The sequence below is a fragment of the Bemisia tabaci genome, chromosome 5 (assembly GCF_918797505.1).
Source record: "Bemisia tabaci chromosome 5, PGI_BMITA_v3".
Taxonomy (NCBI): domain Eukaryota; kingdom Metazoa; phylum Arthropoda; class Insecta; order Hemiptera; family Aleyrodidae; genus Bemisia; species Bemisia tabaci.
Window position 1 is genome coordinate 9,022,118 of NC_092797.1, and position 27,112 is coordinate 9,049,229.

Sequence of the window (27,112 nt, forward strand, 5' to 3'; positions counted from 1 at the left end):
CATTGCGAACTTACTGCAAGATTGAGTACATAATAATGTAGAGAGTTGTGGCCTTGGAGCATAGTTTTGAAAAATCTTGCAGTCAGGTTGCTTCAGCTAATAGAATCTGGGCGTCTCTTAAAATGTTGAAGCTTGTGGCAACTTTAGAGAAAGGTGCAAACAAGTCACCTTTCCTGCAAGCTGAAGTAATGCAGCACTACAGACCACCATAATGATGACCGCACAATCTTGCAGCACAGCAGATCAGTGATCAGCGAATCAGTGTGCTACTGTTGCAAGTGTTGCAAAGTTGGGTTATCTCTTTATTCTATGGTTGGGTCATGTACAGCGTTGAACAACCCTCGCGCCGTGTTGTAGCCTCGCTTTTTGCTCACGGTTCCAACATGTCTGCTACGCTAAACCTTCCCTCTTCCTCTCTCTTTGAAAAATTAGAAGGTTTGTTTTGACATGACGTTGATAGCTGTTGTGTTGTGGGTTTATCAAATTTATATTCATGAAAAATTCCATGTTTTTAAATGAAAAATAAGTAATTGACTTTTGAACCCCAAAGGTGTACTAGAGTTCACATTTATCAGGAATACCTTCTCTCCATAATGGAGTTCCGACCATCTGGACTTCCGCAGTTCAATTCCAGTGCAGATCAAATGATGCGTAAGTGTTTAATATTCTGTTTTCTCTCTTGGAATAAGGACAAGCACAGCTTCACAAGCTGTTTAATCGGAGCTGATAAATAGATGTGTCCATATCAGATGATTTCATCACTCTCAATGTTTAGATACATGACGGCTTAATCGAACGGACAGACAGTTAAGCAGACATCAATTGAAAAAATTTCGATGAGGGGCTGGTGTTTTCAATTTTTTTATTCCTACAAACTGAATGCAACAAGAGGAGAATAAGATTACGAGCAGCTTGTGAACGTAACCTTTCGCAGCTGGTAGTCCTGTGACGAATTTTAGATGATGAAATTCCACCTCATGTTGATTTTTCATCTTACATTTTAAAAAAATTGACCGTGAGCGCTGAGTATCCATTTTGGCAATAGGTAGTGCAGCCCTGAATGCCTCTTTCCCCCCTGTTACGCAGGCTCAGATCCCCCTTCCCCCATGTTGATCTGTATTTCGTAACTGGCCCTGTCAATAGCTGCAAAAATCATGAAAACCGGCTTAGTAGATTTCTTGAGTAAACTGCGTGTAAGGATGGAAGTTTAGGGAGTCAGAAAACTTATATGGATGCAGTCTAACAGAAATGCAACAGGTTACACTTCAAAAAAGAATGAGTTAGTAAAGCCCATCTCAGATTACTTTTCCTCTCTTGCTGTATACGCAGGATAGCGATTCTCTTTCCTGTGCGTACAGCAAAAGAGGAAAAGCAGTCTGAAACGGACTGTCGTAATTTAGAATTAACTCAGTAATTGAGAAACATACTTCATTTCAGTGTATGGTAATTACATGAAGAATGAAGGAGGTGATGGTGTCAATTATGATCTGTCTTCTGGGAACGAGTTCATTCCTGTACAGCACTACGACCAGATGGGAGGAGTGGAATTTGAACTCTGCACAGAATACACAGAATCTCACACTATATTGACGGATAATTGCTCTCAGCATGGTGTCACAGCTGTTGCATTCGATTTGCATGAAGAACTGTTGTGGATTGGCAAGGAAAGGGTGAGTCTTTTTGTAAACTTTGTTTAACATTTTTCACTAATGTAAGTAGTAAAGGTCAAAAAATGATAAATTTTATAAAATTTTTGCCTCAGTCAAGCATCTTGTCTTTTAAAATCTATGAAGCACATAAAATAAAGTCGCAACATCTTGCAGCTCTACTCTTTTTCCTGATCATTCCGTTGCTTATACACTCAAGGTACACTTTTGAGTGCCTGTTCTGATTCTTGGTTACCCTTCCTAAAATGTTTAACACATTTTTTCAGGGATATGTTGCCTCTTATTACGGACCAGACATGCAGAAACACTCTGCCTTTAGAGTTCACAATTCAGAAGAAGTCCGTTGCATCAGCAGTGTAGATTGTGGAATACTTGCTTTAACCGCTAGTTCATTGAGATGTCAGCTTCGCCGAGGACTTCCAATTTTCACCCATTCGTTAGTATACTTTTTATATTTCTTTAACAAATAATTCATAGTCTAAGCAGTAATTTGAGTTAATCTGAAGTTGTTACACCAGCCAAATTACTGGTGAACAGATTTTACAAAATTTTAAAGACATGCTCATTTTATGTCATATTGAAGTCTTTCGGCGTAATATCGGATACTGGTCTGTTTGTGTCTATCCAATGGAAAAAACCAGTAAAAAGTTGCATGAAAAAAACAATTGATGAAGTCAGTTACTTCTCTTCTTTTCCAGTACACTTGCGTCAGAAACATTCTTCAAAGGAAGAACTTTCGAGAGTCTAGCGTCATTGTTAACTTTTACAACTAGCCCTTTGGGGGCTTAATACATTATCTTAAGTTCTGCCGCCATAAACTTAAAAAATTTGCCTTTCATAAAAAGTGCAGCGTTGCTGTAATATCCGAAGCAAAGATTTCATCAAATATCATTTTTAATTGCCCACAGACTCAAGATACTTTCTTTCCACTACACTTCCACTCCAACTTTGAATATTGGAGATTTTCTCTTTCATTCTCACAGTACAAGCCCTAATATTGTAAAATGCACTGTGAATTTTATGTAATCGAACCTCACTCCGGCTCCTGACCTTCGAATATAAGTAATACTTGTTGAATATCAAAACCACTGAATCAACAACCAGTACTATCTCCAAACGTTGCAGACATTTCTCTCAATTTTATTTTGTTTTGCAGCTCAGACAATTTAAATGAAATGCAATGTTTTCTACCTTTGAGTCACCAAGCCAGAGACTCCATCCTCATGGGTGGTCATCAACATAAACTGGTCGAGTTTAATTTAGCTCGAGGAGAGGAGGTTAATTTGGTATGTTCTTTTGTGTTTAATTGCTTGAGCTAACATATTACGTATTACTCATTCAAAAAGTATTCTTGCTCACATACCGACGGTGAAACTACCAAACGACGTATCTCGTTTGCGGTGTTTAAAAATCTACGCTCACATTTTATTTTTTTGAAGTAGACCAAATCAATATCATTCCTTGAAATTTTCACAGAATTTTCTCCGCACAAAGAGAAAAAATCACAGAAGTTTTCAAGACTGGATGTTAAGTAGTTTTTCATTTAAAAAATAAAGTATGACAGGAAGTCTGCGACGTCGCAAACCGAGATACGTGGTTTGGTAGTTTCACCGTCGATACATCATGTCAATTTGGTTAAAAATACATATTCATATGCTCTTCAATCTTCAGCCAAAGAATTCACCAAATTTTACTAATATAAAATTATAAAAAGTGGAATCATTTTATTTGTCTCATTATTTTTCTGTAGAAATTCGTTCATAACCCAGAGATTTTCAGAACACGCCTTCAATTAATAGAATGATATTTACATAGGTATTTGTCTTATTTATTTAGCTGTGAAAGTGGGAACCATTGTCCCATTCAAGTTGCCCTTGGATTGGAGTATCAAAAGTTTTTTCTTATCTTTCTTAGAAAAGCCCTTCGAACAAATCATCTTAATGCCCACAGAACTTTGCTTTGATTCTGAGGAACTTTTCCTCAGAATCCAAGGACGTCAAAGGAGGATCATAATTGAACATTTTTGAGCTGTACTGCGGTACACTGATTATTTGTCTTCTTCAATAATAATGTGCAGAATAATTTTCTGATTGTCAGTCACCAAGGAGATGCCTTTAGTTTGTCTATTATTCAGCCGAAAAAAAATATTAATAGAGAGTAAAATGCATACAAACAAGGAAATTGACCAATCTAAGAACTCCATTTCACCTTGGTCTTGTCTTATCTCATAGAATATTCTAAAATTTAAATAATGAGCTTGTGAAGATATTTCACCATCAATGGGGAAATGTTTTGTGTTAGCATATTTATTTTTTCCAGCAAAATGGTAGTGCTAAAAAATATTTCGCTCCAGAAGTTAAGTACAAATTTTGTAGTGCTTCAGTTTCAGTTACTTTACCAAACAAGCCATTTTTTTCCTAGATTGATCTCAAGGAGTCGAGTTGTGCAATTTTGCGCCAGCATGGTAATCGTTACGTTTGTTGCGGGGACCCCTCAGGAATCATCCAGTTGCGAGATCCTTTAAGTTTGAAAGTTGAACACTCCTTGGAAGCTCACACCGGTAGCCTGTCTGATTTCGATATTCATGGTAACCTCCTCGTTACATGTGGATTTTCAAGCAGGTAATTTGTTTTGTAATTAAGAATCTTTTACATTGGTACAATGTTTCAAATTTAGAAGAACTTAAAATAGCTGATATAAAAACAGCAAATCCCAAGTTACTAGGTAGTAATTAAACATTGATAAAAAGGTCAAAACCGATGTATAGAAACACTGTTTCATTTCTTGCGAAATCCGAAGCCTCAAAATTTTTATGTATCTTACCACTTAAATAAAACAGGGTGGCAGTAAAAAATGTGGTAATGAAGAGGGAATTTTCTTAATGGGAGCAGAGACTCCCCCTTCCTTAGGAGGCCAGGGGACAATTTGAGAATTTCAGATAGAAAATAATTTAATATCTTGTTCAAAAAAAGCATTAAAGAAAAAATATTTCTGTAAAAACTGCAGGTTCAATTGTCAATTGCCATTTCAAAATTGTGGAAAATTAGTATTCCAGTTCTTTATGAAGAAACCTAAATGGAACTTGGTTTTGAAAATATTTTGGAATTAGAAGAACAAAACTGGCATAAGAATTGAAAAATTTTGAAATATTTTCATAATGGTGGCATGGAAAATTTTGGAAATTAGTTTCCAGTCGTTTGCGGAAAAACAATGCTAAAAACATCATAGGAACAAGGAAACGGTCTCTCAAAATGTATGTCCTAATTCCTTGTTGACTAACGGCCGGAGCTTGCATAGTTGTCAAAATTCTCTTGAAAATGAACACCATTGACATCGAATTTGAGGAGCTGTCTCAATAATCAACAATTGTGGCAAAACTGAATAGGTATCATGTTATTGATTCATGAGTGAAATTTTGAAAAGAAAAATTAATCATTCTGTTTTTTTTTCTGATACTTTGTTATTTTCAGACAAGGAGGCTTAGTTGTTGATCGTCTTCTCATGGTGTTTGACATCCGAATGATGCGATCGGTCTCTCCAATCCCAGTTCTTCTTGACCCATTGCTACTGCGGTTCATGCCATCGTTTTCGTCTCGATTGGCAGTCGTCTCAAGCCTGGGTCAACTTCAACTAGTCGATACTGTGCCGCTCTCTGAGCCAGAAGTGAGCCTATTCCAGGTAATGAATCAAGCTCCGTCAGTAAATGGATCATTTTATTGGGTACGACGCAACCAGGGTTTCGAATGTTTTGCAATTGTGTTTCATGATTAACTTTTAAAATTATCTAATTAAATTGAAAATTAGATAGGAGCCGTGCGTAGTTTTCCCCTCTCCCCAATTTTTAGCAGTGCACCACTGTTTGTCTTTCTTAATTTTATCCAATTGAGTCATAAATAAAAAAAATTGGCCTCCTTTAAAGAATCATGGTTTTATTGAGTTTGGTACTTGAGTAGGCTTTGGTATCATTATGTAACCCTACATTTTTTGAAAGCAGTTTCACTAATGCTTGTGAGGGCGTGCAATATTCCACCTATAAAAATAGTCTATCTGGACCCTCTCTGTGTACCCTAAAAAGTAGAAATCTCACTATCCAGTTGATTAGAATGCACATCTATGTGACGCATGAAAATTTCACAAATAGATCAAATTAAATGTGTTTTTTTAGTTAGGATTGCCACAGTCAGGAAACACAGGGAAAACAGAGAAATCTCAGGGAATTTTAAAGTCAGGGAAAACCTGGAAATGTTAAGGAAAATGACAAAAATATCAGGGAAAAATTAATTCTTGAGTCTCCTTTATTTGCTTTCTAGAATGTGTTTGCAGTTTTTAAGAACGAATTTTGCCTGAAAACTGTTTCAATTTATGTCTTCTTAACCATCTGGCATACCTTCAATTGAATTGGGACGTGCGAAAACCGCTATCGTCCATTTTTCCAGTCTTCAGTTTTTAGTCGTGCGGCGAAGCCGTATAGACTCTAGGTTTCGCCGGAGGCTAAAAAGTGTCCACACTTTTAGGCTAAGTCCAAGAGGAGAATTTTCGAGGAACCAAGTAACATATGAGGTATTGATATCGGTGCATTTTGGCCCAATGGAGATGTTACATGTGCAAGGAATTTGCAATTTAACTGTTGATTCTTGTATAAAAGTTCGCGAGGAACACAATGGTGCAACTGGTTTTCTCTGAAATCATCTCCCAAGCTCAAAAAAAGCTCTCAAGTTGAGGTCAAAATGGAGGGGATATCCCACCTTACCCTGAGAGTCCACGTCTACATGAAGACAAACTCTCCATGCAAAGAAAGGGAGCAAATACATTAGCAGGGTTGCCGTGTTTTCAGTTTTGGAGTCCCCAGATAAAATGGTAGCCCTGTCAATGTATTAGCTCCCTATCTTTGCATGGAGAGTTGGTCTTGATCTAGACTTGGACTCTCAGGGTAGGGTGGGATATTCCCTTCATTTTGGCCTCAACTTGAGTGCTTTTTTTTGAGCTTGGGAGATGATTTCAGAGAAAACCAGTGGCACCATCGTGTTTCTCGTGACCTTTTACCCAAGATTCAACAGTCAAATCGCAAATTCCTCACACATGCAACATCTCCATTATGCCAAATGGAATTTCTGATCATTTAGCCATGTTTTGGTAGCGTTTAGCAATCAACTGTGACCATAATGTAAAGAACCCACACAGGTGCCTTTCGGCGGAATGTCGCCCTATGGCATTCTTTATCATCAAGTCACTGTTGAACATTTACTGTTAAGTAGCGTTTAGCAACCAAGTATAGCCAAAATTTCCAGAACTCATACCTCAGATGTTCAAAGAGTGTTAACATGTGTCGCCAAATGGAATTTCTGATCATTTAGCCATGGTTTGGTAGCGTTTAGCAATCAACTGTGACCATAATGTAAAGAACCCACACAGGTGCCTTTCGGCGGAATGTCGCCCTATGGCATTCTTTATCATCAAGTCACTGTTGAACATTTACTGTTAAGTAGCGTTTAGCAACCAAGTATAGCCAAAATTTCCAGAACTCATACCTCAGATGTTCAAAGAGTGTTAACATGTGTCGCCAAATGGAATTTCTGATCATTTAGCCATGGTTTGGTAGCGTTTAGCAATCAACTGTGACCATAATGTAAAGAACCCACACAGGTGCCTTTCGGCGGAATGTCGCCCTATGGCATTCTTTATCATCAAGTCACTGTTGAACATTTACTGTTAAGTAGTGTTTAGCAACCAAGTATAGCCAAAATTTCCAGAACTCATACCTCAGATGTTCAAAGAGTGTTAACATGTGTCGCCAAATGGAATTTCTGATCATTTAGCCATGGTTTGGTAGCGTTTAGCAATCAACTGTGACCATAATGTAAAGAACCCACACAGGTGCCTTTCGGCGGAATGTCGCCCTATGGCATTCTTTATCATCGAGTCACAGTTTAATAGCGTAAATAAGCAACCAACGGTGGCCAAAATGTCAAGACTCCAAACTGGTGCTTTTTGGCTGAATTTCGCCCAATAGGATCTTTGATGATTTATCAGTAATGGTTGATGTTTATGTTGATTAATTATTACTGTCTGAAAGTGAATCCTGTGGGAGAATATTATAGGGTTGGTTCAAACAAGTTTTAGAATTTTTTTCCTTAGCGCTAATGGACCCTAAGGGACAACTTCAATTCATCGAACTAAAAGTTTTCAATGTTCATAACCATTTTTTAACTGTCAGAACTCACTAGACCACATTTTATTCATGATGAATTTAAAGAATATCGCTGTCAAAAGTTGAGTTCTCCTTCAATTTAGCATTTTTTGTCATTACCTTAAAGACCATACGGAAAGTGCTAAATCTACGGAAAACTCAACTTTTCACAGCGATATTCTTCAAATTTATCATGAATATAATGTGGTCTAGTGAGTTCTGACATTTAAAAATGGGTATGAACATTTAAGGCTTTATTTTCCTTGAATTTAAGTGGTTTTTCAGGGTCTCCGGTAAGAAAAAAAAGTCTAAAACACGTTAAAAGTTACTTGAACCTACCCTATAATGTTGAGCTATGACTTCAACTTTCATGAACCCTTACTTGTGCCTTTCAGCTTGATTTTGCTAAATGGAATTATTTATGATTGAAGTCGTGGTTGAGTTTACTATGCTGATAAAATATCATTGGAAACTTTAGGTTTCACTATCATAGTCTTCTAAAAATAACCATCAGCATTACTGCACCAACCAAAATCTAGCCCAAAAAAAAAAATAATTCGGCTGAAAAAGTGGGAGAAGTTGGGATGTGCAGTCTCAAAATAAAAATACCTAGCTGTGATTGGACATAGCTTTGCTTTCATTGAGACTTTCAAATTTTATGAATAAAAAACAGTAAGCGTTTAGCAAAAACAGTTAGTTTTGTCCTTACCCGTAGACCATACAAAAAGAGCTAAATTGAAGGAGAACTTAGCTTTTGACAGCGATGCTCTTCAAATTTTTCATATACCTATACAATGTGTTCTAGTGAGTTTGGATGGTAAAAAATGGTCAGGAACATTTAAAGCTTTATTTTCCATGAATGTAAGTTGTCGTTCAGGATAGATTCTGACGACTAGATCCTTACTAGAGTAAGGAAAGAAAGTCTAAAATTGTTAAAAGTCACAGAAAAACGCGAAAAAAGAAAAAATTCGGAAAAGGAAGTCAAATTTACATAATAATTAAATTAACATAAAAATTTCGTAAAAAGTATTGGAAATTACGAACAAATGTATTGACGTAAAAACTGTATTAAAAAGAAAGTTAATTTTAATTAAGAAAAATAATCTTGGTAAATCAATTTCTCACGTAAATTTGACTCAAAATTCATTTAAAAAACAGGGCTGGATTTACCTACTTGCCGCCCATGGGCCGGATTTACCTACTTGCTGCCTATGGGCCACCTGTATTTTGCCGCCCCCTTCTCATTCGTTTCGAAACATCAATAAAAAACAACTTAATCGGCCCGAAACAGTAACAGAGAAACAACTTAAAACGGGACTAAGGCCGCAAATAATAAAAAAGAAACACATAAAATATAATAAGAAACCCGGGACGTTTCGCAGGGATCACACCCGCATTTTCAACCGGCAAAACAAGAAAAATTAAAAGAAAGGACACTATGCCCCTCACTACTAGCAAAAGTTCGCACGGAACTTTGCGCGAAAGTTAAGTTCCGTAAACCTATCTATGTGTGAACAAGGCCTTCCATTTGTAAGAAATGAAGGTAAAAATTATGCAAGAACAAACATAAGTGTGGTTTAATAATTTTAACTTCCGCCGGCGCGCCGCGCTGACCGCACTGTGTTTGGCACAATGCGTGAAGTATTCGTACAGTCTTGTAGGCGTTATGCGTTTCACGCCGACCGCCGCACAGTGGATTGAGTCAATTAGAGGGGTTGGACATGAAATTTTTGACAAAATCTGCAAATGTTGATGTTTATTTCGTCACATTTTAAAGTTCAAGGGGTGATACTGGAAGAAAATATCACGAGAAAACCAGTGGAACAGCTTGTAGAACATTAGGTTCTTGTATAAACGGAGTTATGAGCGTTTTAAGTTCCCAAATTTTTTCCGACCTCTCTCATTGACTCGATTCACCGTGCGCCGCGCTGAGGGCTTCTCCTTTTTATCTCAAGTCCTCATCATCACTGCTGCACCACTCCATGCCAAATTGCGTGTTTAGTTTCTCTCTTAACTCGACTAATTAAAGGTGCTGTCTCCTGTGTCACCGAAAGACGCTTTCTCGTTTGTAATTTTTTTTTCTGAATCCGATTTTTTTTAAACCTACATTTTAAAAAAATGCAAAATTTGCCGCCCCCTGCGTTAAGAAATGAGAGATGCCTTACTCCATTACCCAATGCATCTGACGAGTTTTTCAATTCAAAAAGGAACGTATGACACTCCACAAAGAAATCACGTTTGAAGCGCAAACCGGATAAAACACGATTTGTCAAAAGTATTCATTAAGTGTTGCACTTTCCACAGAAGCATACTGCACAAAAATGTCACTGTAACGACTTCCGGATATGGTTGCGACCAACTTAAGGCTCAAAATTTTGATTTGTTCGCTCCCTAAAAAAAATGGTCCATCTCAGTAACTCTGCTCACCAAAACTGACGGGGGACTGACTGTGATCCCGGGGTCACATGCAGGCTGTCGGTGGTCTCATTGTTCAGGGTTGAAATCCTTCCTCTTATTTAATTGTTTTTTAAATAAACCTATGCTAGGACACTATCCCTGAATAACAAACAGACCAATTTGGCTGCAATGCTCCGAGCCCTGCACGTGTGAACTTGAGTCATTCGTTTTTACGACTTTTCCGAGGGTCGGTGGCCGCTAGCCTAGCCTAGCCTTCCAGAAATATCGAATCGATTTTTCTTTCTTTCTTCTGCTGAGTTGTGTATTTTATACCTCGGAAAATCGGAAATTATGGTCAATTTTTCATAGTTCGAATTTCGGATTTCGCTGGCCAGGTTGTACAGACCTACGTCACAGGGTAAACAAACCTCAAGATGCAAATACCTCCTTTTTTTTCTCTATGTAGGTATAGGACTTTTCGCGTGGCTGCTCGACGGTTTGTTAATCTGTGGAGGTCAAGCTACATTCACGCGTCGCAAGCAACCTGGCGGTCCTGGTGCGTCTGCTTCTTGCTACTGCGAGCGCGCCTTCATTTCCTCCCGCACGCAACAAGGACAACCGCGATGATAAAGAATTCCATTCGGCGAAATCGAGCCGAGAGCAGGCACCACGAGTATACAGGGTGTTCGAAAAGTCCCCTCCCCCCCCTCTAACTTTTGACCTAATTGAGGTAGAGATTTGAAACTTGGAGGGTGTTCCTAGATCAAAGGGAGCTACTTTTTGACCCCCCCAAAATTTTGGGGGGCCCCATTTTGGGGGGTTACGGACCCTAACTTTTAATTTTCAAATGGGAAGACCCCCTTTGTGATACCTCGTTCGAAAGAGCATAAAAAAAGAAAATTTTTCGCGCAAACTGGAAGTCATTATCTCAAACCGTTTCAAAATGGCGGCCGGTCAAAGTTCCGAATGGCCGAAAATTGGCACCTCTGCTATTTGCACATGGATTTGCTTGAAACTCGGTATCTGGGAGTATTTTGGCACGAGAAAAACGAATTTAACGTTAGATTTCCAAAAAAACCCTAATTTTTCAAAATGGCGACCGGTTTAGGCTCAAAAAGGCCGACAATTTGACAAACTTGATTTTTTTGCCAATGGATTCACCTGAAATTCGGTATCTGGGGGTATTTTGACCCGAGAATAACGAATTCAACGTTAGATTTTTAAAAAAACCCTAATTTTCCAAAATGGCCGCCGATTAAAGTTCAAAATGGTCAAAAATTGGCAACCTCAACTTTTTGCCAATAGATTTGCCTGAAACTCGGTGCATGCAACAAGGACAACCGCGATGATAAAGAATTCCATTCGGCGAAATCGAGCCGAGAGCAGGCACCACGAGTATACAGGGTGTTCGAAAAGTCCCCTCCCCCCCTCTAACTTTTGACCTAATTGAGGTAGAGATTTGACCCCCCCCAAATTTGGGGGGGTCAAAAAGTAGCTCCCTTTGATCTAGGAACACCCTCCAAGTTTCAAATCTCTACCTCAATTAGGTCAAAAGTTAGAGGGGGGGGAGGGGACTTTTCGAACACCCTGTATACATATGGGTTATTTTAGTGATGGGTGGGATTTTATTTAAAATTCCTATGAATCCTAGGTTTAGTATTTACTGTAGTAAACAATTATCAATTATTTCATCACTTCTTCGGATTATTTATTTTTAATCCATCTATATTCATGTGAAGTGTAGCTCATCTGCATTTTTCTTTCCCTGGAACCTAAATGTATATTATGAATTTGAATCCATCAGAAACTAAGTCAGTCAAAATCAAATTTAACTACATACGAAGTGAAAACGATTTGTATTTCACAAATCAAAGTGATTGTTAAAGCAACCAAACTGTGTCAGAAATGTTCCCAAATTACTGGGTAAGGCTTTTATCAGCTCATCATCTGATCCAATAATTTTAATTGTGGCATTTCATTCGGCATGTCGCCGCACGACTTCTATGATACTCAAAGTCTCACATATATAATTTGAAAGGGGGGGTCTGGGGGGGCGGCGCCCCCTCAGCAGGTAGCTTTTGCTACTTGTTTGAGTTGATAATTCTTTTCGGAGTTAGATGCAACCATAAAAGTGGCTTTAATACTCGTCTCCGGTTTACCTTAATCCCAAAATAAGTCCTTTCATTACTTTTAGGGTTTTATTAACTCTTTAAAAATATTATCAGCTCAAAAAGACTGAAGACTGGAAAAATGGACATTAGCGGTTTTTGCACGCCCTGATTCAATTTTTGTCAAGGAAATATACCAAAATCAGTCAGGGCAATTCATAATCTAAATTCTGCGGCGACCCTGTAAAATGGAATGAAAAATACACCTCATTCACGATTCTACGTAAACTACTGTTTAAAGGCTTTTGAAATTTGTTAATGTGTTTATAACTTATATTTGCTCTTTACTCTGTTTCAAAAGCCTTGTTTAACTTTACAGGTGAATGCGACAGATTCTCTTTGTCTCTCTTTTGATGTTTCAACATCATGTCAAGTAATAGCCATCGGTGATTCAGCAGCGTCGCTCCATGTTTTTACATCAAAACAAACCCCAATTATCAACACTTTATCGAGACCAACAGAATTCGCTGATCCTGTTGAGACGTATCCTCCTATCAACGTAACAGATGAACTAGCTGTGCTTGCAGCCATTCCGTTAGTGTATCCTGTGCCTGCTCCCTTAGTCTCTGATTGGCCTTCACAATTTGTCAAGAAAACTCACAGGTAAATAACATTCTCATCGTTTTTTAAAAATCAGCTTAAAGCACCTACCTAGCTCCTAATAAAAAATCACACAAAGTTGCAGGAAGCATTTTGATCAGTTTTCTTTGAGGAATGTAAAACGTAATCAGAGATTTTTAAATGTTGCAATTGAAGCACGCATTTTTCGTATTTACCTATTGATTCAGTGAAATATGCATGGGAGAGGTGTGAATGTACTTTCTAACACTCCTAATGAACTCCTTACATATGTCCTTAAAAGTTAAGCATCCGCTGTCCACAAATACGTTTCAAGAAATGTGTCATTGTGACACACTCATGTGTCACAATGACACTGGGTCATTTTGTCAACTGGTAAGAGTAAGGTAATGCTGTACCCCTAGCAAATGCTCATCAAGATACAGATAGAGAAATTGCTAGAATATTGTTCCATTTTTTAGTGCTCAGCAAAAACAGACTGATCATGTCAAAATGCACATTCGAACTGTCATTTTCTGAAAGATTCTTTCAGAAACCCGATTTTCAAGCAATATTTGTTTAACATCTTGAAATTTTTGTTAAACCCACTTGAGATTCATTTCTTAAGTTGTCAAAATCTAATGCCAGTGTGTTTATATGTTGCAGACATCATCCACCGATTGATCCCGAAATAATACGCACAATGAAAATGCAGGGCACAATTGGTTATGCCCCAAACCCTCATAGCAAGCGACGAAATCAGGTCTGCAAACATTATGGATTTTCGTGTTGAAGGCTCTATTATCTTTACTATTATAGTTTACCATCAGTATGCCTTTCCTGAAATTAAAGAGGCCACTGAAAATAAGTTGACACTGTATCTACCAGGGCAAATTCATATTTAACGGAAATGTTCCCTCATGATGTCAGCAATGGGTGGCTCAATGACTAACATCAAATATGCCCTGATGATGTCATCAATGAGTGTTTCCATGACATCGTTAACAAGTACCACAATGAAATCGTTAACGGGTGCCCTTATAACATTGTCAACAGGTATCCTGATGATGCCATCGGCCAGAAGTAGTAGAAAAAGGTCGAATTAGCCAACTGTAATAGCAGGAATCAACCAAAAATACCTGAATGAAAACTCGGAGCAACAGGTGGCTGATACCGCCAGGAAAGAAGAAGGGATGAAAATAGTGGGTAGAATCGGAAATTAAGATTTTCTAACCGAACGGTTACCTCCTCCTTCTTTTTCTCTTTTTTTACTTTCTCGCTCCCCTTGCAGGTAGACAAAGTTTTGTTTTTTGCTGTAACACCTTTACCCTAAAAAGTAAATTATGATGGAATGTCTGCAAAGCTGCCAACCAAAATACGCATTTCTTCCGTTCCAATGTTGATATAGTTTAAAGTGAAGAACCAAAAAAAAAATCATTACTTGCAATAAATTAGGAAAACGGAAGGTGTTCAATTTACGAAAGCTAGGAATTCTCTGCTTCTTTGATATTAAGTGTACATGTTTTTAATGAAGATTATTATATTCATCATGTTTATGAACGTTTTTCTCTGACCTCTGTTTCAGGTGCCTTACACACAAGATTTCAAAAGTGCCCATAGGAATGGTAACCCAATGGATCAAAATCCATCATTGAAGGAAGGTGATGCAAATAGTGCTCCTGTATTTGTGGCCATTCCGAAACGATACCGTAAATTAGATATGAAGTATTGGAAATCAGGCCCTGAAGATTTCGACTTTGAGCAGTTCAACAAAACTCATTTCAGTGGCTTAGAAGCAACCCTCCCTAATTCCTATTGCAATGCGATGATTCAGGTTAGTTGCCGACACGGTAAAACGTTTGCTAAACAGCCTTATATGGAAATGAGTAAGTTCAGCTGAGTGAAGTGTGACTTTTAAACTGTGTGGAACTGAGGCTTTGGAAACAGTAATTAATCGTTAAAAAATCATACCCTCTTTCGACATTTTTCTCTTCCGGTGATAAACCTAGACCTTGTAGCTCAGCTTACGGAATAGTTTCCATTCGCAAATGGAATTTTTCAACTTTCAGACTACTTTTAATGCCAATTTCATTTCATTGGAAAATGACTTCTACTAAGTTTTGTACTATATTTGTTTCTTTTTTTTTTTTTTTTTATAGGTCCTTTACTTTTCAGAGCAACTTCGGCAGATTGTTTTATCTCACGTTTGCCAAGCAGAATTTTGTCTTTGTTGTGAATTAGGATTTCTCTTCCACATGCTCACACTTTCAACAGGATATCCTTGTCATTCTGGCAACTTCCTGCGTGCATTAAGAAATGCTCATGAAGCCTCTGCCTTGAATTTAATTCTCCCTGATCAGAATAACCTGGAATTAAAGAAAAAAACAAATTTAGTCACTCTAATTCAAGTAAGTTTGACCAAGTTACACTGGTGATCTTTCACACTTAAATGAAAAGCGAATTTTAGTAATAAGACCAGTTTTCTTCTCTGTAGGAATGTAGAATCGTATAAGGTAGTAGCATCAGTCAGACAATTGAATTCTCCAGAAAATGACAAAAATAGATCCATAGGCGTTACTTTTTATGGGAGCTTCAGTAGTTTTGTAACAGAATCTGTCAAACCTGGGTCTATTTTGTTTGAAATGAGAAAAGAAGTAACCGTAAAGCCCCTAATAGACCATAATGGGTCAGTTGACCTTGAGAGAAATCGACCTGCTAATACCTTGTTCATTTCCACAATTTTTGGCATGTGAAGAATAATGTGCACAAAAAATATTTACTTAAGTGGTTTCTTACTTTAGCTTAAAATTTTAAATTATTTTCTCAATTTCATAGCCTCAATTACGTCTTCAGATTTCTGACCAGATCATCCCTATCTCTGATCGTAACACCTCATTGATTTGAAATTCTATGAAACTAACTTTCTTTTCTTCTTCTTTTTTTATCAGAATTGGAATAGATTTATTCTTCATCAGTTGCATTTTGAACTTTTGGAGTGGAAAAAGCGGAAAGCTAAAGAAAGTGAGAAACGAGCTGAGTTTGTCTACCGTGATACTGATTTTCCTAGTATAGATTTACAAAGTCGAATTGCCAACAAGCGAGTTAAGAACAAAGTGGATCAACAAGGTTAGTGCTTCTTTCAATTTACTTCAGTTTCTTCATACCGTTTAGATGATGAATTCATATGGATTTGAGCCAGATTGCTAAATGGATCATATTTAGCAAAAAGGAACTAGCGCAAATACAGTTTTGTGAAAGTGCTACTTTGTCATAATTATCTAAAAAATCTCCCAGAACAGCAAATAGTTTGGCTTTCCATTAAAAAATTTTTAATTTTAAAGGAAAATGATTGTGTAATTTTACCACTGTATACATATATTAAAAACTTTTAAAAGAGAAGGAGAAGTTAGACGATTTTGAAAACACTGTAATTGTAAGTCCTGACACAGTGGACTCTCGATAATTCGAACCTCGATAATTCGAAAACCTCTTTAATTCGTAGGAAAGTCTATTTCCCTTGAAAATCTCTTGATAATTCGAAGAAAATCAATGTATTTTTCTCCCCTCATTAATTCGAAATTTTTAAGCTGGAGCGGCCCTCCATAATTCGAAATTGCGACAAAAATTCTCTCTGTAATTCGAAGTGTTGGAAGTAAATATGGCCCTCCCTCAATAATTCGAAAAAAGACGGTACATTCCCTCCACAATTCGAAGTCAACTGTTTTTGTACCTGGGTGTCTGAAAAAGCTTGACCTTTGACCAGAAGACCTTTTGGCGTAAATCCGTCTATTTGCCCCTGTATAATTCGAACCTCTAATTCGAAATTTTTCCACATGGAATCTCTTTAATTCGAACTCTCTTTATTTCGAAACCTCGCTAATTCGAAGAAAAAGCCCTTCAATTTCGAATTATCCAGAGTCCACTGTACAACATCCCCAACTATCACATTTTGTCAGATAATTAAGAGTCTATTGCACCTGAAAATATGTAATATTACAGTTTAATAATTATGTAGAAAAAATTTCTTCATCCTCTATTTTACCAGCATACTTAATGGTTTTTGTTTTTTTAATTGCCAAAAGGAGACTCTTTAGAGGCTGTTTCAGTCAAGGATGAAGAAACGGAAGTGAGTCGGCTGTTTGGAAGCAAGCAACTTCATGTCCATCGCTGCTTGAAGTGCCAGCACTCTATCAGCCGGGAATCAAACCTGTTGGTTTGCAACCTTATTTATCCAGAAAATGTAGCAGGTGAAATAAATTTCTATTTTCTGATAGAATTATTCTCTATAATTTTTAATATTAGTGGGGGGGGGGGGGGCAGCTCCATCTGTTCACTTGCTTGAAGACAAGCCACTTTTCAGGCAAAGATCACTGTCATCAATGAAGGGGGAAAAGTATAACTCAGGCAGCCAGTATCAAAACCGGCAATCTCCACTGTATTATCTAAAAAATCTGCAGATGATTTAGTTTTCTAATAGAAGTAATCAATGAGAATTTTTTCGTAAAATATTGTTTTAATTTTCTGCTAAAATGTAAATTATTCTAGGAAAAAGAAGCAAATACACACTCACCTGCTATCTTCATAACTAATGAAAATGATTGCCAAATTTTTAGACACTGCAATGGAGATTGCAGGTTTCGATACTAGGCACCTCATATCAATCATTTTGTTTCAGATAGTTTTTGCCAGCATGTTTAGAAAACTCTCATCCCATTTTTATTGAGTAGGTACAATTTTGAAACTCAGAACAGCACAGTTGATCCTCTCTATGTTTCAGCTCAGCTCCACAAAGTCAAAGCTTAACTCATACTTAAAAGTACTCCTCATACTTTTTGGACCCTTGTAATTTCGCAAGACTACTTTTTTTCCTCTCTCATTTCCCTTTCATTAATTTTTGTTTTGATGAATCATTATATCTTTTGTTCCGTAGAAAACACCGAGTACACTTTTTGCGAAGTTCTAAAGCAAAGTTTATGCCCCGAGCAGACCACTCCGGCATGGTGTGATCAATGTGAGCGTTTTCAGCCAACCCTTCAGTCTCGACAGTTAAAAGCTTTACCAACTCTGCTCACAATTAACTGCAATATAGAAAGCTCTGCAGTAAGTCAAGTTTCGTTGTTGTTGTTGTTCTTCCTCTTTTCTTAAGTGCGATTTTTACACCTCTTAACCTGGATTATTTCAAAGAGAAAGAACCTCCTGGACTTGCAATTATTTTCAATGACCTAAAAATTAGAATAGTTTGTATGAATATTGCAGACTATCCTGAATTAAAAATTCCACAGAAAAATTCTCATTCCTCCCCCCCCCCCCCCTCTCAATCCTCTTTTATGGCTCCTTTTTCAGCAAACTGCAAAATATTGGCTCCCTCAGTAAGTAAATCGTTGGCTAAGGAACAATACCACTTAACTGAAAATTTTGGCAAAAACGAGTCAGCAATATCGCCGCATTCCACAGTGTAAAACTTGCAAGCTGATGTTTTTAGTTTTTTCCAATTCCGCATGGGAGTGCTGGAATGTAAAAACAAAATCGTGAATACAACCTCAAAATTATAGAAGTTTTTTCTTTGTCCCATAAAATCGTCAGTTGTCAATATTGTACCTTAGCCATCAAAATGCATAATGATATCATGTTAGTAAGCACTTCTGTCGGTGCAAAAGTCTCTTAGCAAATGCCGAAAAACTTGAAAATTAAATATGATATTCATAATTAGTATGCTTATGCGACATTTTTTTGTACTAAAAGAGCATTTTATGTGTGATGCACTCTACTCACTATCTGTTCTTTTTTTAAAGGATAAAGCATTCTGGCAAAGTCAGATGGACGTTTTGGTGAAAAAAGCCTTGGACTCTAATCCTGTCAGTGACATTGGTCCAAATTCACTTAATCCACCTATTGTTAGCTCCACAAAACCATGTCGATATGGACAAAATTGCACGAGACCTGGCTGCAGATTTAAGCACCCGGGTAGAGCAACTGGTAAGTGGGTCATTTTTTTTCTCACTTTAAATCAGTTCACCTTTACCTTTATCAGCGCTAAAGCTAAAATCTGTTCCATTTTGCCAGAAAAAAAGGAGTTACTGCTAGTGAAATTCCAAGGACATATTTTTTGGATTCTGGCAGTTTTTCCAATGAATTCTGTTTTCTCTGTCTCTTTCTTTTTTTTATCAGGAAAAATAAGTAACACTTTTCCTCGATATTCATTCTAATTCTTCCTTGTCCCACCGAAAACATTTTTAGTCCATAATGTTGTCTGTTTTTCTTTGACAAAATTAGGAAAACCACAAGAGAGATAATTTTTCAAATTTTCACGGAAGGTATACCCTTCAAAATGCAGTTAAACTGTTTACATTGAAACAACAGAGGTGATAATAGGGTCTCACAAAAGTTTAACTGTGCATTTCCAAAACAAAACTCTTCCCCCTTAGCCAATCATGTTATTTCAGTGTACATTCAAAATTAATTTCATCACATCTTGGACTTATCTCCTGTCCTTGTCTCATAAATTTTTATTTGATAGAAGAATCTGCAAAATATCACCTTGTTAATTTAAAAATAAAAATACCCTCGGATTATATGTATCCAAGCACTCAGCAGATTTTTTTAATTTTACATTTTTGTAAATTAGTGCCATAATAATGTCTTCACCAACTTTCTAAAAGTTTGAAATGTAAATTCATCCTTTCTTAAGTGATTAGTCCAAAATTTTATCTCTGTCACATTTTATGGATTTTTAAATATAGACAATGATTCCCTCTAACATTTTCCTAATGTTGCTGCTCATGGTCTTTCTAATTTTTATCAAATGTTGCATTCTGTTTTAACTTTTAACTAATCTTTTTCAACAGAGTTTTCATCTCTTTCAATATATTTTTCAAATTTGTTAATATTTTTCAGAGACAACCACCACTCAGAATTCAAGCAATCCTTACTCGACAAATTCTTGGCTTCCATTACATGTTCATCTTCAGCTCCTGTCAACTGGAGAAGTTCTCATCTCAAAACTAGAACGTAGTGAAGTTAACTCTGTAGCCTCTGCTCCGAAGGTATTTCTGTTTTCTAGTCTAACCAATCATTGATCAATTTTGGTCCATTCCTCCAATTGTTTGCTATTTTTAGTCATGTGACTTTTTTTATTTCCTTTTTCTCGTCCTAAAAACCAGACCAGGGATGAATGGACCACTAGACAATTATTTTGAATTCTAATCCCAATTCTGTAGAACATGTTTTTTGTAACAAAAATTAATGAAAGTAACTCCTAGCCAAAATATTTACTATTTCGATGCCTGTATTCAAATTTCTGCTCATAAAAAAACCACAATCTACTTTGGTTAAATCGCACACTAAGCATTACCCTTACAGTCTCTGAGGTATGACGCGTAACAAATACAATCTTGATGCTTTGGCTCAGCTGTTGCATGCTGTTCACACTCCGAACAACCCAGAATGGAGAAGAAATTCTGCTATAACGCTTAATTGCCGTACTACTGTTTCAATCCTTTAGTTCTTGAAATAGTGTACAAATGTTTATTCATGGCTTGTTTATTTTTGTTGCCAAAATTGTGAAGTGGTTTGATCTTTTTTACAGAAGGATGATGTATCATTATCAGTAGTCTATAATTTATCAGCCGTTGTATGTCATGTTAATGATGAAAAAAAGAATCTAGTTGCAATTATCAATACAGACTATGAAAATGAAAATTGGCATGTGTTTAATGATGTCAGGTAAATAATTTTTTACATTCTCTATCATTTCTGTAATACTCTTCCTTGCATTAGATAAAAGCCTTGGCAACTCTTAACAATATTCTTTCATTGTCGGTGGCCATCTGGGAAGGGGAGGGAAGGGTGTAATGCATTACTTTTTACAAGGGGCCATTCATAAAAATGCTTCCTATGAAAGTGCTTTATAAGCTGAGTTAACCGTATATTTTGTTAATTTTGTATTCCAATGAGGGAAATTTGAGAATAATAGATTCAAAAATGGGAAAATCTACGGCTTTGTGATGTCACACAGCGGCATTTCCCATTTAAACACATGCTTTAGCAGATTAGATTATTTTGTTGTAACTTCTTCAAAAACTGCTCAACTCACAAAATGAGGGTATCATTGTGCTCACTTCGCCAGGTAGTTTCTATGTATAAATGATTATCATCAAATTTCAAGCACCTGCAAATTCTACATTTCATAATTTAAGACTCCTCATAAAAATCCTCTGAAGTCAAATTATCCTGTAGCATATCAGGCATCAAAACAAAAGATTTGATTGTAAAACAGTTATGACTGTAGCTGAAACTGTGGCTCAAATTACAAAATGTGTTGGCATCTTTACCAGGACAAAAGTCTGAGAGTTCTTACAAACTAGGCACATATCTAATTCTGCTACATTCTGCTGTAAGATCTACCTTTCAAGGCTCGTTGATTTTTCCTTTTTCTTTTTTTAAAAAGAATTTTATTTAAATACAACGTAACTACTACAAGTATTTCCTTGTATCTATCTACATGGTTTAAAACTAAAACTGAACGAACTGAATTAAATTTACAGGGTAACGTTAGATAATACAATGATTTTTGATGATTTATTTGAAAATCCAGAAATCTGTAGTGCATTAAAATTGTGGGGAAACCTTGAACAGTTCAGGCTAAACAGAATGCTGCAGGATCACTTCGACCGATTGACATTATTCTGTATAATTTGTCCTTTTTTCCAGTATTACCCCTGTCACCGCTCAGGAAGCTGTCTGGTTCAGTTTAGATTGGAAAATACCGTGTGTTTTATACTGGAGCAAACACAAGGTCAAATCCGAGGAGCCTCCACCTGCGCCTCCTGCAATAACGTCTCAAGTTTTTTGTGAAGATGTCTGTTTGGCCCAGAATAATCGAAGTGGTATTACATTTGTTCCTCTCACTGCTGAAGAAACTCCAAAATCAGGTTAGCGCTCATCATAATGTCTATATGGCATTTCGATCTCTTTGTAAATTTTTTGTTCTCCCTAAGTGTGTTTTAGAATATTATCCTAGCAAACTTCTCAGTATCCTGAATAATGGGTCAGTTTAGCTAATTGTTTTCAAAGCACCGAAAATAAATATTAGGTATGATGAGTTGATAGTTATTTTTTTCAGTTCTATTTGATGACTAATCTCAAGGAAATTTAATTGAAAATAGGGATTTCTGAAAACATAAGCTGAATTGAGTGAGTTATGTACATGTGGTACAAGACTAATCCACACAGGGCAGTCATTCCCATGGATGATTTTCGGAGACTCTACTGCGCAGCAATGACGGGAAGTTAAAATATTAATGCATTTCTTATGAGATCATTTTGAGATGAGCCAATTCTACATCTTAAGTTCTTAACGGCAGGCAGGCAGGGAGTGGATCTCAAAAAGATATGTAGTGACTGATCTAGTAGTTTGGTCTCAGTATCTTTGCAAATTTACAGCATCAAAAAAGCGTGGTGCCAATCTGATCTGCAATGGAATTTAAAAATCAGAACAATACATCTGCAGAAGTGAGTATAGAAGCACTACAACCATCTTTAGGAATTTGAATGACAGATTATCAGTCGGTTCCTTTTCATTCAATTGTCATGGTATCCAAAAATGCCACTGTCATTCCTCCTTAGGGACTAATTTTTTAAAAAGTTGAACTGATCATCGTTTTACTCCTCTTTTCAATACTTCAAAATTTTTTGCAAGATTTCTTAAGTTTTCTATTAATTTCTCTAATTCGTGTGCATTTGCCCATCAGGTGAGATAGTTGCGATGGATGCTGAGTTTGTTACATTGAATCAAGAGGAAGCAGAAATTCGAAGTGACGGAAAATTGTCAACAGTGAAGCCCTCTCATATGTCCGTTGCAAGGGTGTCTGTCATTAGAGGGTATGTTTCTCATAATCCAATCAACTGTCAACTTTTTTGTGTACAAATTTTAAATCAAATGTTAAATTTCAGCAAGTTCAGAGTGCAAACAAATTAAATATTTACTCTTCTTCCTATTTAAATTTCAACAGTTAAAATATTATGAACGCGAGTGGAGGAGGAACATATATTTTCCTGGTCATTGCTTGAGCTTTTTTTTTTTTCAGTTCCTGCGAAACATCGTCTAAACGCAGTTATTTTTTCTGCTATCTTGTCATCTTTCGAAATGTCTAGAAAGGTCTTGTGTTGTTATTTTCTTAGGATAAACCTTCATCCTAACAATGTATCAAGTATTTACATCACTTAATTTCATTTTGCATTGTGCTCTTTCTGCATGGAATGCCGCTTGTGAAATTCACATGAAAATGAAGCCTCAGGTCTCTAAAAATAGAGGTGTAACCCGAACATGACATCTAAAAAATTGGTACACTCTTGATTTTTACGTGCTCCTGATCTGCACCAAATTTCCCCTCGCCCTGTCAAAAGTCTTAAAAAAAAAAAAAATAATCTGAATAGCTTTCAGAAATTAGGCTTGCCAGTCAAGTGACTCCTTCAACTTAATAGTACAGTTAGAACACTTATTTTGGTAACATCTATCAGCACATCTCATTTTTACACTGAATTAATATAATCCTTATAATCACTACTTTGAATTTTTTGATCAACAGCCAAGGTGTATTGGCCGGAACTCCATTCATCGATGACTACATCTCAACTCAAGAACAAGTCGTTGATTATCTAACAAAGTTCTCTGGGATTCAACCCGGTGATTTAAATGCAGCTAGTTCCTCGAAACATTTAACAACTTTAAAATCAACTTATCTCAAATTGCGTTATCTTGTTGACAATGGTGTTAAATTCGTAGGTCATGGATTGAACAATGATTTTAGGTTAGTTCTTCTTGCCTTTATGTCTCTGTCCCCTGTTGACTGATTCAGACGATTGTTAAAGACAGGGATGAATAAAAGAATATTCATTTTTTATCAGTAACGTTGAAAAATGTCATATTATTGTTAGATCAAATACATTAGGTTTGATTTATTTTGTCTCGGTGGTTTTGTACCGGATCCAAACAATGCTTCTATATCCTGTTGTCTCGAATAGAATAACCTAGAATCAGGGTCTTTGTGATATTACTTTCGAATCAGTCAATATCTTTTTGTAATTTTGTCATGAGCAATGAAAAGGCCTGTTAACTTCCGTGCTTAAAATTCTTTGGAGACACAAAATGTAGATTTGTGAATGAAGGATTGAATTTCAGCTTTCAATGAGGAATCATCTTGGATCCTTAAATCTTTATCACAAAGTTAGGGGCAGGATTTTGTGCGCCTTACTGTAGAAATTAGGATTTTTCTTTATTATCTCCGTTTTTAAAGCCAGAGATGAGTGTATCAAATTCTTCTGCGTAAAAAAAGTTTTTGATTGCTTTGAAAGCGAAAAGTCAGTGATGTGATTTTACTTATTTAGGTTCTAAGCAAAACAGAGCTAGCTCAGAGAGATTCGCATTTTCCTGGTGAAAACCAGAGTCTGCCTGTTTGAATTAATGATATTCGAAGCCTCATCTCCTTACCCTCTGTTTTTTCGTTTATAGGGTAATAAATTTGGTCGTTCCTCCGGAGCAAGTCATAGATACTGTAAATCTATTCCATTTACCTCACCAAAGAATGGTCTCTCTCAGGTTTTTAGCATGGCATTTTCTAGGTAAGTCTGCATTTGTCTTCATTTATTGAACTCTTCACTCTCAAACTTTTTACCTCTCTCTCAGATTTCTCTGTTCGCAATTCACATCAGACTTTGGTTATTAGGTATGATATATAACTATAAGGGTAGTTATCCAGTGAAATAATGAAAACACTTGTTTTAATTCCTTCTAGGAGGCAGCTAATGGCCAGCAATGAGATGTTTAAAGGTCATTTTCTAGCCTTTAAGTTGAATTTTATGTGTCTCTTTAGTTAAGTATGTCAGTCAAGAGTCAAAAATATTTAAATTGCTACCTTTGAAACGGTCAAATAATCTTGCACATTAACTCTATAAGCATTCCAATTCTGGAGACCCAAGAGTCTAGCAAAGAACTTTTTAAAGGTATTTCAGAATAATATCCAATGATTTCCAAGGCGTAAACCAAGTATCTGCCAGGCATAAAGAAGTTTATCATAATTCTATCATGAGAGGGAATGAAAATTAAAAATGTACTGCCCTACTGAGCTTTTTTTTCCTTTTTTTTTTTGGTTGTGGAAATACATATGTAGCATTTTGACCCTTTAAAGTGCTGCAAAGGGCTCATTATTTGGAATAAAAACTTCCAAAAAAATCCTGTAGCCCTTTTGGGAAGGGTCCCCTCTTTTCCTGCATAGTTTCATTAAAAGTATTGAACCTTTAAAAGAGCTGCACTAGAAAATAGAGCGTCATGGACATTACAAATATAGAACCTATTGCTCGTGAATCTCTATTTTTCAGTATTACCCTCTCTGACGTTAAATTATTTTAAGGAGAATTTGAGGAATAGGAGGAGACTCCTCTTGCGAGGGTATGAGAATTTTTGTAAAAAAAATTTACCCCAAATTATTAGCCCTTAATAACACTTCAAAGTGACAAAATGTTATGTCCATGACAAAATAAAATGCCCTTCTCTATTTTTTTTCTATGGAGTCACCCATGATGGTTGATAGAGTTATGATTCTGTAGCAAAAGCCTCTTAAATTTTAGTTTTTTTTTATGACAAGTTCATCCTGGTCATCATTAATTCTTGCAGGTTTGAAGATTCAAGCTGAAACTCACGATTCAATAGAAGATGCAAAAGCTGCTTTACAACTTTACCAACTGTATCTAAAGTTTTCGGAGGAAGGAGTGGTGCAAACACACCTTGAAGAAATGTATAAGGAAGGAAAATCCTGCCAGTGGAAAGTTCCTAATGTTGATGGTATGATTTTAAATTCTCTATTTTCATCATCCACGCTTAAAAAAAAAATAAACAGATAAAAGTTCCCTAACTTTTTCGATAAAAAATCTATCAAAATGGATAGCAATACCAAGGAGAATGAAAAGATATGCATAAAAAAGGAGTAACGCCTGATTACCTACTGCAAATCTTACGAAAGGTTTACAAACTCTCTTTATTTCATGCCTAGGTTATAATTTTCTAAAATATTAAATGTGATTGTTGTGAAACCCTGGAGGATTTGATTAAAAGAGAATATAGCAAATGGAAAACTTAATATTTTGACCATGTTTCAGGGTAAAATTTATCTTCCTGGCGTTCTTAACCCTTTAAAGACTCTGCTGCATTGAATGTCAGATTATTAAACCAAAGAATCATCTAATTTTTGCTCCAATTGCATGATATTTATCCTCAAAACCAAAATTCCAGGGGTATGAAAAGTTCCAAGACATCAGCTACTCACTGCAACTTGGCACTTTTCCCTCAAAGCTAAATTTTCTCAAACCCCTCGTTGAAAATTCTAGACTTTCTCAACATTTTTGCCAAACCTTTAACAATTTTCTCAAAATTCGAATGAGAAAAGGTTACTGCTGAAAGTTCCTTTGGATCACTCACATTTTACCATTGCCACAATCCACAAATTGCAAAATCAGGTGTTTTCTACTTCCTTGCAACCTTTTTGATCTATTCTTCTTTTATTCTTTTTCAGAATGATGTATCCAAAGTGTGAAAAGTCTTAATTTCATCACATTTGTGAGTCTCCGGATGTTTCTCATCATGATTTTCTCGTCATGCATTGATAAGTTGTGAAAATTTACCCAGTGTCTTCTCATTTTCTTGTACATTCCGACCATTATTTTAAAAAGTAAAACTATATTTTTTAAATTTTTTTGTTTTTTTTTACGTGCTGTATTCATATTGTATTTATGGATGTATTTCTATCAAACAGAACTATGTGCATTAAGACATGAGCCCTGAGACCCATAAGAATATGTGCATAACAGGGCTCACGTCATAATGCACATAGTTCCACTTGATAAAAACACGTTCATATAATATCCTCAGGTTCTTGAAAATGGACAAATTTGCTTCGTTTTCCTCTCTGACTAACAGACTAATATTCATAATTTCATGGCACAAAAATGGATCCATTTTCCTGACACTGAAAAAATCGGCCGGCATCAAAATTTTAAAAATTAAATAGAGGCTATATGGTCCTTGATTCGGTGAAAAATGAGGGTTTATGGGGGTCCATGGAAGTATCCATGACTCACTGACT

The 27,112-nt window shown here is 36.4% G+C and overlaps 1 protein-coding gene across 1 annotated transcript; it reads left to right on the forward strand.

Moving 5' to 3' along the window:
- Positions 1–390: 390 nt before the first annotated feature.
- PAN2 (PAN2-PAN3 deadenylation complex catalytic subunit PAN2) lies at positions 391–26,718 on the forward strand. Its single transcript, XM_019059730.2, has 22 exons — positions 391–651; positions 1,438–1,670; positions 1,934–2,103; positions 2,824–2,953; positions 4,089–4,288; positions 5,138–5,345; positions 12,739–13,022; positions 13,644–13,740; positions 14,563–14,811; positions 15,137–15,385; positions 15,926–16,103; positions 17,060–17,224; positions 17,908–18,077; positions 18,770–18,953; positions 19,872–20,020; positions 20,563–20,699; positions 21,687–21,907; positions 22,727–22,856; positions 23,564–23,785; positions 24,487–24,596; positions 25,648–25,815; positions 26,543–26,718. The coding sequence occupies exons 1-22, from the start codon at positions 594–596 to the stop codon at positions 26,545–26,547; spliced, it is 3,717 nt and encodes a 1,238-aa protein (XP_018915275.1). The 5' UTR covers positions 391–593; the 3' UTR covers positions 26,548–26,718.
- The last annotated feature ends 394 nt before the right edge of the window (positions 26,719–27,112 follow it).